At 41.9% G+C, this 17295-nt stretch overlaps 1 protein-coding gene across 1 annotated transcript in view; it reads right to left on the bottom strand.

Moving 5' to 3' along the window:
* The window catches only part of sh2d3ca (SH2 domain containing 3Ca), a 111031-nt gene extending 94660 nt beyond the window's left edge, over nucleotides 1-16371 (bottom strand). The window contains exon 1 of the mRNA XM_052037197.1: nucleotides 16227-16371. Coding sequence (XP_051893157.1) covers nucleotides 16227-16245 — 19 coding nt within the window. The 5' untranslated portion in view covers nucleotides 16246-16371. The remainder of the gene's footprint in view (nucleotides 1-16226) is intronic.
* Between the last annotated feature and the right edge of the window lie 924 nt (nucleotides 16372-17295).

Here is a 17295-nt window from a genome sequence, read left to right as displayed (position 1 = left end):
GGCTGTATACATGTTCCATCCCTCTCCTCGTCTGAGCTTTATAGATGGTGGAAGTCTTTGAGGGGTCAGGAGTTGAGATAATATCACAGAATTTCCTAACTGGTTATGTTAGTGGCTGATATTGGGGTGTTCCATTTTCCACAATCCTAAAGAATGTGGAAAGTGCATAGGGGGACAGTCAGTAATAAGTCTCCCAAGGGAGAGCTTTCCACAAACAGCTGTTCCCTGACAACCTCATCACCAGCATTCCAAAGTGTAAAGTCAGCTAACACAGTGTCAGATGTGTGAATGTTTTACTTTGTAATACTGCAGAATTTGGAGTAATTCAGAAAGCCTCGTCTCCCTTACAACGCTGTGTTGTGACAAGCAGCTAGCTCGACTTTTTACAAACAAACCATGCCATAAAGCTGCCTCCTCTTAATCACATCAGTCTCTGACTGCTGGGGCATCACTGCAGCTTGTACACAGTCATGATTCTTGCCTGCTCTTCTATGACAAGGAATTCAATTTTCACTGAAGTCTTAATGACAGAGGAGTTGAAGAGGGAAAGTAGAAAGGTGGTGCAGGGATGGGGGGAGGGGAATGGGTGGTGGGGTGTGCTGGTTCTGCACCAAATTAGTGCACAGGGCCTCAAAGGTTGACTGCAAGATCCGGTTTGAGCTTTGCTGTGTGTTGCAGTGCAGATACAGGCTGTGCAGCGAGAGAGAAACTTTCAAAAGACACAGTGCAGGAACTTGCATCTGAGCTCCTTAATGTGGATAAAGACCATTCTCTCTCTCTCCCTCTCTCCCCAACCCTCCCTACCCCTCTCCCTCCCCCCCCGCTTGGATATCAGCCTGAGTTTTGCAATCTATAAGTCAGCCTTTTAGGGGAAGGCTATTTTATGGTTGACAGGAAACTGTGCTTCGCCCATCAACACTAAACAGATTGTGCACTCAAATGCGGTATCTGTTTTTCAGATTTCCGTTGCCTGCAACTGTTTTTTTTGAATATATAAATTTAGAGCTGAAACTGTTACCTGCCCCTCCTTTTGATTCCCACTTCTTTGAAGATACTGGTGTTGATAGCGGGGAAACTGACAGCAGTAAGAAAAACGAGCATTTGCTAGCACATGGTAGCACTCAGATTTACCTAAAAGTTATGGCCAGTGATGTGCTTATCGGTTATAATGCAGCAAATGTGGCACATTGTACACATTTTGCACAGAGAGCTCCCACAAACAACAATGTGGCAATTGCAGGATGATCTGTTTAAGTGATGTTAGTTGAGAGGTAACTATTAGCCAGGATGCCAGAGAATGATTGGTGAGTTTGCAGACACACAAAAATTGGTGGAGTCGTAGATAGCGAAGAAGATTGTCTAAGGTTACAGCAGGACATGGATCAGCTGGAAAGTTGGGCGGAGCAGTGGCAAATAGAATTTAATGCAGGCAAGTGTGAGGTAATGCACTTTGTGAAGTCAAATTCTGGTTGGACATTTAGAGTAAGTGGCAGGGATCTTAGGAGCACTGAGGTACAGAGAGACTTGGGGTGCAAGTCCATAGCTTGCTGAAAGTGGTGACACAAGGTGGAGAGGGTTACTGAGACCAATTGTAATGCTCTTGCTACTGTTGGCCTGGCTGGGACAGCTAATTCCGCGTTGGCCAGTCACTGAACTCAGTCCGTTGTTGGCCTAACAATCTGCTGGAGGAACTCAGCAGGTCAAGCAGCATTTGTGGAAGGAAAGGAATTGTCAACGTTTCGGGTCAAAACCCTACATCAGGACTGCAGGCATGCTGCTTCACCCACTGAGCTCCTCCAGCAGATTGTTTGTTGCTCCAGATTCCAGCACATGCGGTCTCTTGTGTCTCTATGTTGCTGGCCTTTACAGTTTTAGCTTCAGTGCATTTGGCACTTAATCATCAGGGAAGGTTTTCATGGTCCCGCCTTTATTCTGTTTGCATTGGGTTTACATTTGACCCCATCAGCTTCCAAATGAATGTCCATTGACTGGTCACAGAAGAAATTGCAGATGTTGGAATCTGGAGCAACAAACAATCTGCTGGAGGAACTCAAGTGGGTCGAGCAGCATGCTGTTCATCCCACTGAGTTCTTCCAGCAGATTGTTTCTTGCTCCATTGACTGGTCACCTTGCATCTAATATGATGGATTACTTGAGATATTTTGAAGCTGGATTGTCATCTGCAATCCCACATAGTTCTCGTTATAAAAATGTCTCAAAACATTACACCACATGGAATGAAATGCAAGTGAGACAGAAATTACTCTCAACGCTCTCTGGCCTGGAAGAATTTATTTTATATAAGTGGATTGTCAGTATTGATCCACATTACATAAAGTATCGATTCAGCAACTGAAATGTCATAAGCAAACATTAAAAAAGTTATCTGATGTTTTTAAATATGGCATTTTTAAATGTTATTTTAAGGGGCTGAAAATCCACATATATAAAAAATAAATCCTTTCAGGCCAGAGAGATTGTTGAAAGCTATTTTTCTCTTAGTATGCTGTTGAAAACACTTTTACTTCATTCAATGTCATGTAATGTATGATTTTAAAAACTGGTCTGAGTAGGCCAGTGAAAGCTGTACTGAGGGTTGGTCAGGTGCTGTACTTTGGCCTTTGTTGGCTTCACACTTTCCCTACTTTGTTTCTGTATTTAGATCTAAACTGAAGGCCAAGCCCTCCAAATGTAAACTTCCTTCTCAATAGATGCCATTATCCATATTAGCTTGGGGTTTGCTGAACTTTTCCAGACCAAAAAGTATTTGTGATATTTTACTTTTGCCAAGGACAGGCATCCTCTTCAAAGGCATTTTTTTTTCTCCTTCCTTTTCATCTGTCCCCCTCAGCCTCAGCTCTGAACTCTTTGACCTTGAAAAGCTGGGCCTTCTCCAAGAATTGAGCCATAGCTTTGCTGTAACTGGTCCCTCCCAGGGTTGCCAACTCTGCTTGCACTTATTCCCAGAGATTTCCTGATTCCTGTCTCCAACTGCCCCACATACCCATCATTGGTATGGTAGTGTGGGCCAGGCACGGTAGCATGGGCCAGGCACAGTAGTGTAGCAGTTAGCGTAACGCTTTACAGCGCCAGTGACCCAGGTTCAATTCCGGCCACTGTCTGTAAGGAGTTTGTACGTTCTCACTTTCCAAAGACGTACAGGTTAGGAAGTTGTGGGCATGCTATGTTGGCGCCGGAAGTGTGGCAACACTTGCGGGCTGCCCCCAGAACACTCTACGCAAAAGATGCATTTCACTGTGTGTTTAGATGTACATGTGACTAATATAGATATCTTATCTTGGTGTCCCAACATACCCATCCTTGCTAGGCGTCACTTTCCCAGCCCAGCTGGTATCCTGTTCTTTCTCTCATTGGATTATTCCAGATATTCTAGTCAGTCTTTTGCCCCCATCTTTGATATTAATTGTAACCAATAAATTAAAGTGCTCACAGAAAATATTGGGCACATTTTAAAAAAATTCTCCTGTAATTTTTCCCGATTGCTTATGTCAGCTTCCACGAGATTAATCTTTAAATCCTGAAGACTCCAAAGCAATCCAAGAAGGTTGGCAACCCTAATCCAGAAGCAAACTTGAGACACGTTCCCTACACAGCAGTTTATTCAGACACTATCAGCAGATTTTGCCTCTGTCCTAAAGACCCTTTTGTATTACCAGGTGCGCATACACCATAATTAATTTCAGTCATAGTCAATACAGCAATGGAAACATCTCTCCAACCATCATGGACCATTTATTTTAATCCTTCAATAATCCCATTTTATCATGCCTGCATTCCCATCAATTCCCCCCCACCCCAATCCATCTACACTAGCACTAGGGGCAATTTACACAAAGTAAATGTCTATCAAATGATGGTGGCCATTGACTCACTACAAGCCACAGTAACAACCAATTGCTCAGCGGATCAATGGAACAGCCTTCATTTATATAGTGCCTTCATGTAGCTAAGTCATCTCAAGGTGGTTTGCAGGACCGTTAGTATTGTATTGCCTTAGTATGAGACAATAGCACAGTTAGCCCAAAGTGTGGGCAAAGTGGTAAATGTTAAAGAGTGAATTACTGGAGGATGGGGGGGGGGGGGCGTAATCCACAGCTCATGCCCAGGCAGCTCAAGACCAGGCAGCTCAAGACCAATACCAATAATAGAGCAATTAAAATCAGGAATATACAAGAAGCCAAAACTGAGAATCTGAAAGACCTATAGAAAATTATCAATGATATCAAAATTTGCAATAATTTAGCAATACTGTGAAATGCAAATCCAGGGCAGACACAGTACATAGTAAGCCTCTGAGGCTCTGTGTGATGATGTGACTGCCTTTGATGGAATGGAATGTAGAGGATCTGCAGCCAGGGAGTTAGTGAAATTTCCACAGTTAGAAATATCTGTGAACTTCCTCTCCAACCCCAAATAAATTAAGTCACTCACTAAGTTATAAAAGTTTGCATTCCTGACATGAAAGAAAAGCTGCAGATTACTTTCCCTAATATAAATGGGAACCATTTATAGTGACACTCTAAATTTTAAAGAGCTTGCACTGAACATAAACCCCTTCTCTGACACTGGATTCCTGACACAATCCATCTTTATCATATTACATAAGGAAAAAAAACAAATTTCCAATTTAATATTTCTCATCTACCAAGATAGCAGTTATTACTGTGGTAACTTCATTACAAACCCTCCCCTAATTTCTGCAGGATAGAAAATCATGAGAAGAATAACAACAACTGAACTGCCATAAATAAAACATGCCTAAACACTTCACAGGAGTGTTATCAAACTAAAGGAAATCTGCTTTCCACCTTAAAAACAGTAAACCTTTTGAAGAGAAATATTCACTTGGGCTCTCAGTTTAGTTGAATTAGAAATGTTTCCAACTTGCTTATGATCCATTTGTGCCAAGTTAGGTTTAGTCAGTGAATATAAACAGCTGTTAGGAGGAGTTAATCTCAACCACCCTAGCTAAGAGACCCTCTTGATTTCTGTCCACTTCGAGTTTTCAGAGGATGGGGTGCAATTGTGATGCTTTCCATAGTTCATAAGCCTATTGACTTCTAACATGTGAAATCACATGTGAAAAGCAGCCACTTGAGCTTAAATGGTCAGCATGGACACAGTGTTGTAAATAATCACAGTCCTATAATAGTTATAGTTCTTTGACAGTTGATCTAGATTGGATAATCCAACCCAGCACAGACTGAAAAGAAGAAATACTTGCCATTAGATGTTGGATGTCAAAAGCCATTTTGAAGTAACAAAGGGGAAAGTGGCAGCCAGTGTGGATAGCAAGATCCCACAGAGAGATTATGGCCAGGTAATTTGTGTCGGTGAAGTGGGGGAGAGGAATAACGTTGCCCAGGACAACAGAAGTCCACACCCAGATTTTCTTTGGCGCCAGTTGTGCCGTGCGCAGCAAACTGCCATTGGACCCGAGACTCAGTGCACAACAGAATAGAGTCCGCATGTTTAGTGTGGAGTGAGCGGAGGTTTGTCGTGGGTTCTCCGGGCAGAGGTGGGGAAAGGGGAGGGGGGGGTGGGGTAGGGTAGAGCAAAGCCCCAGGGTGGAGCGGGCCCGGGTGGGGGCGAGGCCCCAGGGTGGATTGGAGGGGGAAGAGGGGCGAGGTCCCAGGGTGGAGCGGGGGGGGCGGGGGCGAGGCCCCAGGGTGGAGCGGGGGGAGGGGGGCGAAGTCACGGAGAGGGAGTCGGGACCTTGTTTGACAGCGATTGGGGGCTGTCCAGGGATTGTGGTTTATGGTCACAGTTGGGGCAGAAAGGCTGAATTCTTTACTTAAAACGCACCAATCTGAAGCCGAATCCCAGCAGCGAAGTTCGTGGGCTTCAACTAAGTCTATGAGATTCAACCAGCACAAACTTTCAAGTTATGCTGAAGCAGGCCGCACATCTTTTGGGGATGATGGACCTACATGAGCCAATGAAGTAACAGCCACCTTGGGAAGCCACTGAGCATGTCCACTCGCTTCTGACATACACATGGAAGGCAGATCGCAAACTTTATGGACAAAAAGGTAAGCTCATGATCCACTTTGCAATCGGTCTTCCAAAGAATTTCTATGAACTAATATTTTGCTCCACGATTTTCCAGGACCCTATCTCTTCTTTGAAGGGGTGCCCTGTCATCTTTTACACCTACTTCAGACAAAAAAAGAGATTTGGTTTAATTTCTCATCCAAAAGATCGCACCTCCAACAGTGCTGCACTGCTTCAGTGCTGTCCTGGAGTGTCAGTCTAAAACAAGTGTGTGACTTTATGCTGACAAGAGTAACGTGACACTTCTACCCTATCTGAACGTGTTGTGCTCCGTTTCCTCATAGCTCCAGCGAGCGAGGTTCAATCATGGCCCCTGATGCTGTCTGTGGTGTTTGCACATTCTCTCAGTTAACATGCAGATTTTCTCCAGGTGGTCTGGATTCTCCCACATCCCAAAGATGTATAGATTAATTGACCACTATAAATTGTACCTCATGTGTAGGTGAGTAGCAGAATCAGTGGGGAGTTGAAGGGAATGTGGAGAGAATAAAATGGCTACTAGATCTTTGGCATGGCTTCAATGGGCTGAAGGTCCTGTGTCCATGCTGTTTGACAAGCTCTCTATGAGATGCTAGCAGAGAACATGTCAATAATAGAGGTCAGGAAGAAGGAAAACCACAGAAATGCAGTTGTGTGAGCTAAAGAACCCAAGAAAATATATCTTCATGGTTTGTCATTGCTGATACTGAACTGACTTGATCTCTGCAGAAGCTATTCCTCAACAATTCTAAACTAAGCGTATGTGGTTTTGACCAGTCAATACAGAAATAGTTAAATCTATTGAGCAAAGATTGCTATCCTTCATCCTTGTCTTTTGAAAATGCTGTACTCATTCAAGAGGGAGTGATAGAGTAAAAGGGTGAACATCCTGCTTGTAATGAAAACTCCAGCCTTCTATTTTCCATCTTGAAAAGTTTCTAAGAAGTTGGAAGGTACATTAAGAGGCCTGAGTCCTGAAAATTACAGGGTTGACAATTTGGATTTTAAGTTACACTCTCCACATACATTTGAACATGGTCCCCTTTGGCTGATTTGGACAAGCTGCAAGTGTGAGAGGAAGTAAGACAGGCAAAAGAAGAGATTCTTCTTTCAGACTGCTCAGCTCTACCTCTAGGAGCTGTAGCCAGGACAACAGCACCATTGTTATGTGGGAATGTTGGTGCCATCTTTGTAACAATAGACTGTGTGTGTGTGAAGAAAAGGATTATTTTCTTCAAAGGACCACAAGGCACTAAAGCAAAAGAAAAACGCATTATTAGGTCCTTTGATGATTTTGTGGGGTCAATGGTCAGAGTTAGTTTGATTGCGTGGAGCCAACTGATTTTGGTTGGGGCTTTGCAATTGAACTCAGTCTAGTTTATGACTGCTATCCAAAAGGTATACACAGGTATATGGGCTTTTGAGAAGGAACAGAATTGGTCTGGTGTAAGTTGTGCTTCTGCATAAAGAATGTGAGTCTCCAGGGGTGTTGCTCCTGGAAATGTAACTAAGAAGGATCAGAACCTTTAGGAAAAAAAGACCAAAAATTAACAACTTCCTTAAAAGTGCCTCAGAACAGCATTCCTGTTGTTCCATATGATGTTTCCAATTCCCACACCAGCTGTCTTTCCACAGGGAAGTGCAGAATTAGACTTATGTCATTGCCCAACTTGCTGGCGTAAGGAAAATCAAGGTACATGGGGATTTAGGGGTAGTTTGAAGATCAGCCTTGATCTTACTGAATGGTGCAGCAAGATGAAGAGGTTGCTTGCCCTCCTCCAACTCCTCTTTCTTGTGTTCAGATCTCTGCCATTTCCATCCATGGCTCAGCAAGCAAAGGTGGTTTTTGACTGAGTTTCATAGTTCTGAGGCTGCAGGCTTAACTTTGGCTAATTGTGTTGCACTGGCTGCTCTCAACTAGGACAGCAGTAGAGATGTTGATACATGCCAACCCGGAAACTCACAGACAAAGCAGCCAGCTTCAATAAAGAAAAAAGAACAGCCAACTCAAATAGTCCCATGATTAAGGCTTTGACTGAATAAGGTAAATTCCATTTTTATTACACTGGTTTGGAAAGTTTTTCCAAAATGTGTTTGGAGATCACATTTCACAACGTGGCCTGTTATTCTATGCAAACTGAATATTAAGGCCTTGCATATTTCATGTGAAAAAGTGTGAACACACTTAAGTGATCATTTTGAGTCCAGACCATCATGAAAACCAGGGGATGTTAGTGCAGCTGCCCATTAAACACATTGTTTTTGTTCCCAAGGAAATGGAAGTCAGCAGATGCATTTAGTGGGGTGCTGAGCTGGTGTCTTATCATTTTACGCTAGTCAAAATGACCTCTGGAGGTGCAGCGCGAAGTGACCTCGTTGTAACTTAAGCTGCAAATAAACCTACCAGTGACATGTTCACACTGTTGGTGTAAAGCTTCGTCCACCAACCCCAAGACAAGAAAATAACAGGTGCAGTGTCCATGATTTTCCAGCTATTAAAATGCTGACAAATTATACGAGCTTAATAAGTCCTGTCAGTATAGAATCTTACTGGATGCCGTGTAAGCTTCTGACCTGATCTCACTTTCCTTAGATAAGGAGAACTCTCTTTGCAACTCCCAGAATGGTGGATTAATTTGTGATTCAGACATCCCTTTCTATTATAAGCTTCTTTAGCTTTCTTGTATCTGGATTAGGACCTGGGGCACTGTGAAATCACCTAACACAGTGGGTATAACTGAAAGATGGAATCAAAGTAATGGGCAAAGGACACAGAGAGACTGTGAGGAAGAGTTTTTTTTTGTGCTCACTGCCTGCAAAGCTGGGGCACATATCGCCATTAGGGCTTCTGAAAGGGAATTGGAAAACCACATGCACAATATAATTTGAGGGACTGAGGGGAAAGAGTTTAGGAATGGGATTAAATTGATTGCTCCACAAAGCACTAGCTTGAACTTCATGGGTCAAATGTCCTTGTTCTGTGCTATAATAATTTTGATTCTATTCTAATTGGCACCATTTATAGTAAAACTCCAATAGCCAAATCAGAATTCCTGATAGTTCGGCATCTGGCTCACCAGTCAATGTTAACTGTGCTCCTTTTCCACTCACCAGGTCCCTGGTTCCCACTCTCCCTCCCTACTCATTGGGTTCCTGATTTCTGCACTCCCTTCCCACTTAATGGGACCCTGGTTTCTGCTCTCCCTCCCCACTCATTGGTGCCCAAGTTCCTACGCTCCTTTCCACTCACCCGGATTCTAATTCCCGCACTTCCTTCCCAATCACTGGAGTCCTGGATGCTGTGCTTCCTTTCAATTTATCTGGTTCACTGGAAAACTTATTGTCAAACTATGCAACATTTGATAATAAATTAAAGATTGTTGAGATGTAAATAGAAGTAACATCCAATAGTCTGGCAAACTTGCCAGTCTGGTACCACTGAAATCCCAAATGTGCCAGATTAACAGAGTTTTACTGTTTCTTGTTCCTGCACAGCCTTTAAGATGCATTGATTTGTGCTGTAGGGACCCTGCTCTGCCTGAATGACACATGTCTGACAGTCTCAGTGATGGCCAGGGAAATATGGATGGTTTAGGCAAGCTGCCTCTTTGCACTTCATTCCTCGTTCTGTTCACTGTGACCCCATCAGGAGATCTGCCCAGGACAGCACCCCACCAATGTGCACTGCTCTGCAGTAAGCAAATGGGCAACTTTGCAGAAAAGGAGTACGATTTTATCAGATACTGCTTTTCAGTTTTTCATGTTGTACTTTAAATGTGATCTGCAACTTTAATAATCCTTTAAAGTGGGACATATTTTCAGGATAGTGAGTTAGCCTGTTTACATCCCATATCTGGTGATTGGTGATTACAGGTAGAGGGGGCTGGGATTGTTGGTGGAAAGGAGAATATTCAAAAATAGTCTGTAAGTGCAATTTGGCCTGCTTCATTCACAAATTCTCCAATCCCAACCCAACACAAGCCAAATTTCACCACTGAGTAAGCGACCAGGAAAATACATTCCCCCACACTAGACTCCTGTAACTAGTTTTGACCTTGTGAAATAAAAATCTATCCATATTGCTGGAGCTAATGAAAAACTGATCAGCTTCCGTGGCAGCAGGAAGCTTGTTATAGCTTTAAAACGAGCATTTACTGCTGGCTCACAAGCCAGTGTGGCAGGACAAATTTTCAAAGCGTTCCGGGTAACATGTATGGAAATGCCAAAAATGTAAAGCTCATACTGATTGTTCTCACCAAACATTGAAATGTAGATATAGTACAGACACAATCATCTACAGCCTGTAAATAACCCTCAGCACCAAAGGCCAGAAGATGAGAAACCAACCAGGGATTTCAACTTTAATTCACTTCTGTGCACTCTACTAGAAACTACACAGTTTCCAGATGTGAAAATGAGATGAAGTTTAATCTCATTTGTGATGCATCCTGCAGTTGTAGAGGCTGCCAAAGCCTCACAGTCCAAGCACACAGGATGGCCATTTGGGGAAGGTAGCAGAGGGCTGTGGGTGTCTGTAGAAATATAGCTTGAGTGGTCAACTCCTTTCAGAAAGAAGAAATTGAAGGAAAATGCTATTTTTCTCTCACAGGCAATTACATTTGCTCTGCTAGCGATTCCATCTGCTTAAACTGCTAAGGACAGATTCAACCATTGTTTCACCCATGTTCTCATAGGTTATCAAGTAAGTGTTCAGGCCATCTATCAAACCTTTAATGTGGTAAGTCTAGATTTAACTCCAGCCATAAACTATTTACTTCACTACAAGTAATCTGGATTTATCAGTACTAGTAAAATTGATTTCCTTGTCAAGACAGTTTCATGATCCCATGACCTCAAGAGCCATTCTAAGCCATGTAATATTGGAGTATTTCAGTTCAATGATAGCTTTAGTTGTGTCTTTCTCTTGTAATTATCTCTCTTGCCTTTTTGAGTAGGAGTGGAACTTGGAGTTGATCTAAATGAATTGCTTAATACCTTGAAAGAATTTAATATGATGGATACAGAACAACTATTTCCTCAGGTAATGGAGTCAGAGCTCAGCAGTGAAATGATGAAGCATTTTTTTTGCCCAGGTAAGCAGAAATGTGAGGGTGGCACAGTGGAGCAAATGTTAAAGCTGTTGCCTCACACCGCGATGGACCCAAATTTGATCCCAAACTTGCATGCTCGCTGTGCAGAGTTGGCATGTTTTCTTGTGACTATTCAAATATCTTCACATATCCCAAAGTAATTGGTTACTGTAAATTACCTCTTAGTGCGGTTAATGGCCAAAGAAGAAACAAAGGGTAGTTGATGGGCATGAGTGTAGGAGAAAATGAAAGAAAGTAAGGAGAAGGGGAAAGGGACTAATGGGATTGTTTTGCTGGGAGTTAGAATGCTCCCACTGGGCTGAATAGCCTTCTGTATCATTATTTGATGAGATTTCTCAAAAGGTTATGGATGTAAGGAGTAAAATAATGGTATGGGTAGGGGATTGGCTAACAGAAAGTCAGGATAAATAGGTAGTCGAGCAGAAGATTCACTAGGTCAATTCATGAGATGAATGGGTGATGTATGAAAAGATGAAGGCCTTTATTCATTGGAGTATTGGAGAATGAGAGGTGATTCTATTGTAACATAAAATTCTGAAGCGAATTTCCCTTAATGGGATTATCTGGAACCAAGGGGCACAGTTTCAGAGAAGTGTGTCACCACTTCCAGGTGGAGATAAGAATTTCTTCTCTCAGAGGGTCATGAGGCCAAGATCGGATCAGCCGTGATCTTATTGAATGGTAGAGCAGACTCAAGGTGCCAATTGGCCTACTCCAGCTCCTGATGTCTTCATGATAGCTTTTAAATCAGGGTTTACAATCTCAGGATAAATGGATAGCCATTTGCAGCAGAGATAAAGAGAAATTTCTCAGTTCAAGTGGTCTTTGAACTCTCTACCCCAGCAGGATGCTGATGCCCATTTCAGAAGGCTGAGGTCAATAGATTTGGACTCTTAAAGTAATCAGACCAAAAGGACATGGGCAGTGGGGACAAATGGAGTAATCTGAAACGGGTTAGCCATAATAGTGGAATAGGCTTGGAGGCCCTTATGGCCTACTTTTACTGTTATTTATTACGCTAGATTTTTGTTGAGTAAGTGGATTATGGGAGAAAAGGCAAGTAGATCAGCCATGGTCAAATTTAGTGGTCAATGAGAAATATTCAATGGTCTGAATGGCCTAGTTACTAATGTTCCACTGGCTGGTTAAACCTAGAAAGAGATAATGGTGAATTGGACAGTGAAAAAGAATAAAACTGATTATCACAGTTTTTGCCCAATGATTATTAGACCCGAACATTTGTCCAGCAGTTCAATGAACAGCTGATAATCCAACTGGAAACCACCAAAAGACCAAGCAATCTATATTGCATAGGTTGCCAATAAAATTTGCAATAGGTTGGTGTAGTATTGGCATTCTGTCCCAGATGCTGCAGGCTTTGTATTGATTTTCTCCACTACCTGTGGTCTCTTTCTGCTGCAAGGCAGGTCCAGCTGAGAGTGGATGGAAATAGATCTGTAGATCCTAAGTCAACATCCTATAATCAGCCATGCACTAGGGCAGCTTCAGAATTTTATTTTTTAGAATTAGGTATGTTCTACAGTATGGAAAATTGTTGATGCATTCACCATTCTGTAGGACCAAGCAGAATTGTAGAGAGAATGGGATTAATATAGGATTAGCGTAAACGGGTGTTGATGGCCTGTGCAGACTCGTTGGGTTGAAGGGCCTGTTGCCATGCTGCATCTCTCTATGGATCCAAATCATATATTTTCAAAGCTCCTATTTCAGGGTACAGCAACTATTTCTGTTTGCGGCTAGTTAGGTCCAAGCATCTATTTTCAACCTTAGCTTTGGCTTTGGAATTAAATAATCACAGAGGCAAGGTGAAGTTGATAGCATATCACTTTGTCCATGGAGATGTAGTTTAAAACTCCAGGTGGGCCATGGATGGGAAGGTAAAATGGAAACCCAACTATCACTGCAGAAATCAGGCCTAGGCTATTTAAATTTCTGCCCCATAATTACAAGCATGGTGATCAGGTACAATAAAGGAAAGTTGGGGTATATGGCATACGTAATGTGATCCAGAGTTTACTTGCTATGCCAGTGAGTCAGGTAATACTATATTGGTTGTTTGGTATATTAGTAAAAGGTCCAGATTGGATTCCTTCTACAGTAGTTGCAGAAGGAATCCAATCTGTTCATATGGCACAGATGTAGGCATTTCAGCCCACTGAGTCTGCATCAAACATTAAGCACCCATTTACACTAATCCTACACTAATCAAGTTTTTATTCTCCCCATGTTCCCATCAATTTTCCCCAGATTGTACTACTTACCTAAACCCTTGGAATAATTTATGTTGGCTGATTACCCTACCAACCTGCATGTCTTGGGATGTGAGAGGAAAACAGGGGCACCTGGAGGAAACTCCGACTGTCACAGGCAGAATGTGCAAACACCACACAACTTGGATTGAACTTGGGTCACTAGAACTACTAGGCAGCAGCTCTACTAGATGTGTCACTGTGCCACCCTAGCTGCACCACTCTGCTGCCCTTGGATTAATATTACATAGAAATGACAGCTCAGAAACAGGCCATGCTAGGATTTTATACTCCACCCTCTTAAATGCTATTCCTGTTCCCATTTATTCTCTTTTTATTTGACAATCTTTATGACAACTTGTTTCAACATGGTTTCTGTTCAATAGCACTCTCTGGCAGTGGATTTCACTATTTCTACCTGATGCATAGAATATTCTCTTTTGTTCTCGGTCCTGAACCTCTTGTATATTTATTTTAAATCTGTGCTCCTTATAATGTATGTCTCAGTTGCTGGAAACATTCTGCTTATACCTACGTGCCATGCAGAGGTTATGAGCCTTTAAGAAAGTGGTCAAAGCTATATTTGCGATGCAACTGTATCAATAAGAGGTGTATACAATTGTACCAGTAAGAAGTTAATTAAACCCCTGGCCCCATAGCTTTATTATTTCAAACATCTCCATTAAGAACACTACGCAAAAAGATGCATATCACTGTGCGTTTTGATGTACATGTGACTAATATATCTTATCATCATCATCCAATAATAATGCAGATACGATAGTGGCCTTTAAGGGTCTTTTAGATAGGCACATGAATATGTAGGGTATGGAGGGACATGCATCATGTGCAGGCAGAAGAGATTTAGTTTAATTTGGCATCATGTTCAACACAGGCAGCATGGGCCGAAGGCCTGTTCCTGTGCTGTACTGTTCCATATGTTCTAATATATAGTTCTATATGTAGTTATGTATTCTAACAAAAACAGTTCAATTTTTTTCAAGCAGTCACCCGTCTCCCAAGACCTATGGTTGAAAATAAATAGAATACTGGAAACCTGAAAGAATACCAGAAAATGCTAGAAACACTCAGCAAGTTAGGCAGCATCGGTGGAGAGAGAAAAACAGTTAATGATTCAGGTCCAGGATCCTTCATTAGAACTAAAGGCAGAAACTAGTTAGTATTTATAGCAGAGAATGTGGGGGAGGGACCTGGGTGGAACAAGGGAATTTTATTGTTGCCTGTCAATGGCATTGGGCATTTTGCTACATTAAAGGCTTTGTATAAATGCAGGTTTGTGTTATTGCCACCTTGGACTACATCCTAGGTGGAGCTGAGGGGAATATGGGAAGAATAAAATCAGTATAGGATCATTACTTGGAAGGCTCCTGCTTTTATCTAACTTATAATGAAACAGAAGGAGACTATTCACCTCACCAGGCCCCTGCCAGCTCTTATCAGAGCAATTCCATATGTCCCTCTCCCCATCTCCTATAACCCTACAACTCATTTTCTCTCATTTATACATCAATGCCCCTATGGTTCATTAGCCACTTAGCTACACTAGGGGATAATTTACAGAAGCCAATTAACTTACCAGCACATGTTTGATATATGGGAAGAAACCAGAACACTCAGTCATGGAGAGAACAGCTAAACTCCACACAGACAGCACCATAGGTCAGGAATTGAACTGGGATCTCTGGAGCTTGAAATAGCAACATTAACTTCTGTGCTAGTGTGCTGCCCATCCTTTTCTTCAAGATGCTTCCCAGTGATGAAAGTGCAATTGTGGAGAATTTAAAGGCCTGGTCTACACAACAGTGCTAGCCCAAGGAGGAGGAATTGGTTAATTTAAAGAAGGCATTCAACTATGGCCGAAAGTACGTAATATGATCATAACCCCCTCTGCCACTTGCAGTGAGGGTGAAGCAGGTAGTTAATATCTTAGAGGTCTTTTCTGATACAATATTCAGTTATTACTGTTACATTTTTAAAACTACACTTCAATCCCTGTAAAAAGCCTCAACACAAGGGCATCAGTACGCTGTATTCACAACTAATAATACCAAATTATGCTGTGAAGCCCAGAAGTTTTCAATTACTATTTAAACCACAAAATATATGCCATTTTAAAGTTATCTTTAAATTCTACTTCGTAATGTCAAAGCTGATTCATCTGACAATAATACTTGAGAGAGATGGGAGCTGAGTTCTCTCTTTAGGCAGACTGTTGCCAAATAGACTGTTCAGTGATGTAATGAATTGTTTTTCAAACAGCACATTTACAAAAACGGACCACTCCTAAAATACTGCTGCCACCCCCATCCCCACATACCCATCATTCTAACTCTCACAAACACACAAAGTACTCACTCTCATATACATAGCCCTTGTACACCGTATTCTTACACACTTATCTCTCTTCCTCACACAGGGATACAACTACTCTCTCTTGCGTATAAATATTATTAACATACCCCATTCTCACACACTTCATTGCTTCTCAAAAACGCAAATATACACGGTTCCCTTATTCACACCCCAATATCAACATTACAACTCTCTCCTCACTCACAGACACAGACATATAGACACACACACAGTAAGCAAAAGTCTCAAAAATCAGTTTGAAGAATAAACGAAGGAACAAGGGCCACACTCAACTTACGTTAAAATATCTTTCCCTTTAAACTCTCTGACAGTTAGCTATTACACTAGAGCTCGAGACATTTATCTGCACAATTTTGCCTTTCTCAGCTTCATAGTAAAATAAACAGTTATGACTTACTCAGTTTCTTCAAACTCATGTTGGCTCCTGTTAAAGGTTTTCTCTCATTTGGAAATGCAGTGAAGGATGGTAGATGTACTGTTACGAAGAAAAAAGAAACACTCTTCTGTGTCACTCAGACCTTCATACTTCTGCAACATCCCCATTGAACAACAGCACTCCCCTTCTGGCTATTGTATTGAATCACTTCCTGAGATCTGCTAAATGCCTTGGCTGCCTTCACGAGGTCCCTTTCTGCTTTTGAGAGTATCTTTAATGTTCATTGACTCTTTTCTGAACTCTGTTTCATTGCCTACTTAGAGTGTGTTGTCTGTTTTTGCTATGTGAATGCAGTTAGCCACTAATAGTTTGCTTCTGACAGTTAGCCAAGACATCTGATTTCATTAAATTTCTCTGAGGAGTTTCCCTTTAACCCATTGGAGGTTGTGGATTATGTTTTATTTATTTTTATGCTTGTCAAGGTAAAGAGATAAGAATAGGCTTAACTCGGTTACCCATGGCAAGATTTGCCCTGGTCACAGCATTTTAAAAACATCATAAACCTGATAGAAAGCTTTGCTCTGGTTGTTGCGACTTAGTGACATTGTAATCATGACAAGAATATTTACTCTGGCCATTGTGCATTAGTGGCATTGTTATCACTCCAGGGATATTTGCTGTGGTCACTATGCCCAAGTTACACAGTAAATGTCTCAAGAAGATTGCTGTCATTGCCGTGTATCTTAGTGGCACCGTAAACATGCTGGAAAGATTTGTTCTGTCCACTGTTTCTTAGTGACACCAGGAAAGTTTGCTCTGCTCATCACATATTAATGACATAGTAAACCCGAGGGAAAGATTTGCACTGGTTGCTGTGTTTTAGTGATATCGTAAACACACTAGAAAGATTTGCTTTGCTCACTATGTATAAGTAGCATCATAAATATAGCGGGAAGTTTTGGCGTGGTCGCTGTGCATTAATGACGCGTAAGCCTGACAAGAAATTTGCACTGTTAGTTACGTGGTAAATCTATTGCTTTGTGCCTGTGATGTTGCTGCAAGTCAGTTTTTCATCGCACCTGCGCATACG

This window comes from Pristis pectinata, chromosome 23 (genome assembly GCF_009764475.1).
Source record: "Pristis pectinata isolate sPriPec2 chromosome 23, sPriPec2.1.pri, whole genome shotgun sequence".
Lineage (NCBI taxonomy): Eukaryota > Metazoa > Chordata > Chondrichthyes > Rhinopristiformes > Pristidae > Pristis > Pristis pectinata.
This window is presented reverse-complemented; position numbering and strand designations above follow the sequence as displayed.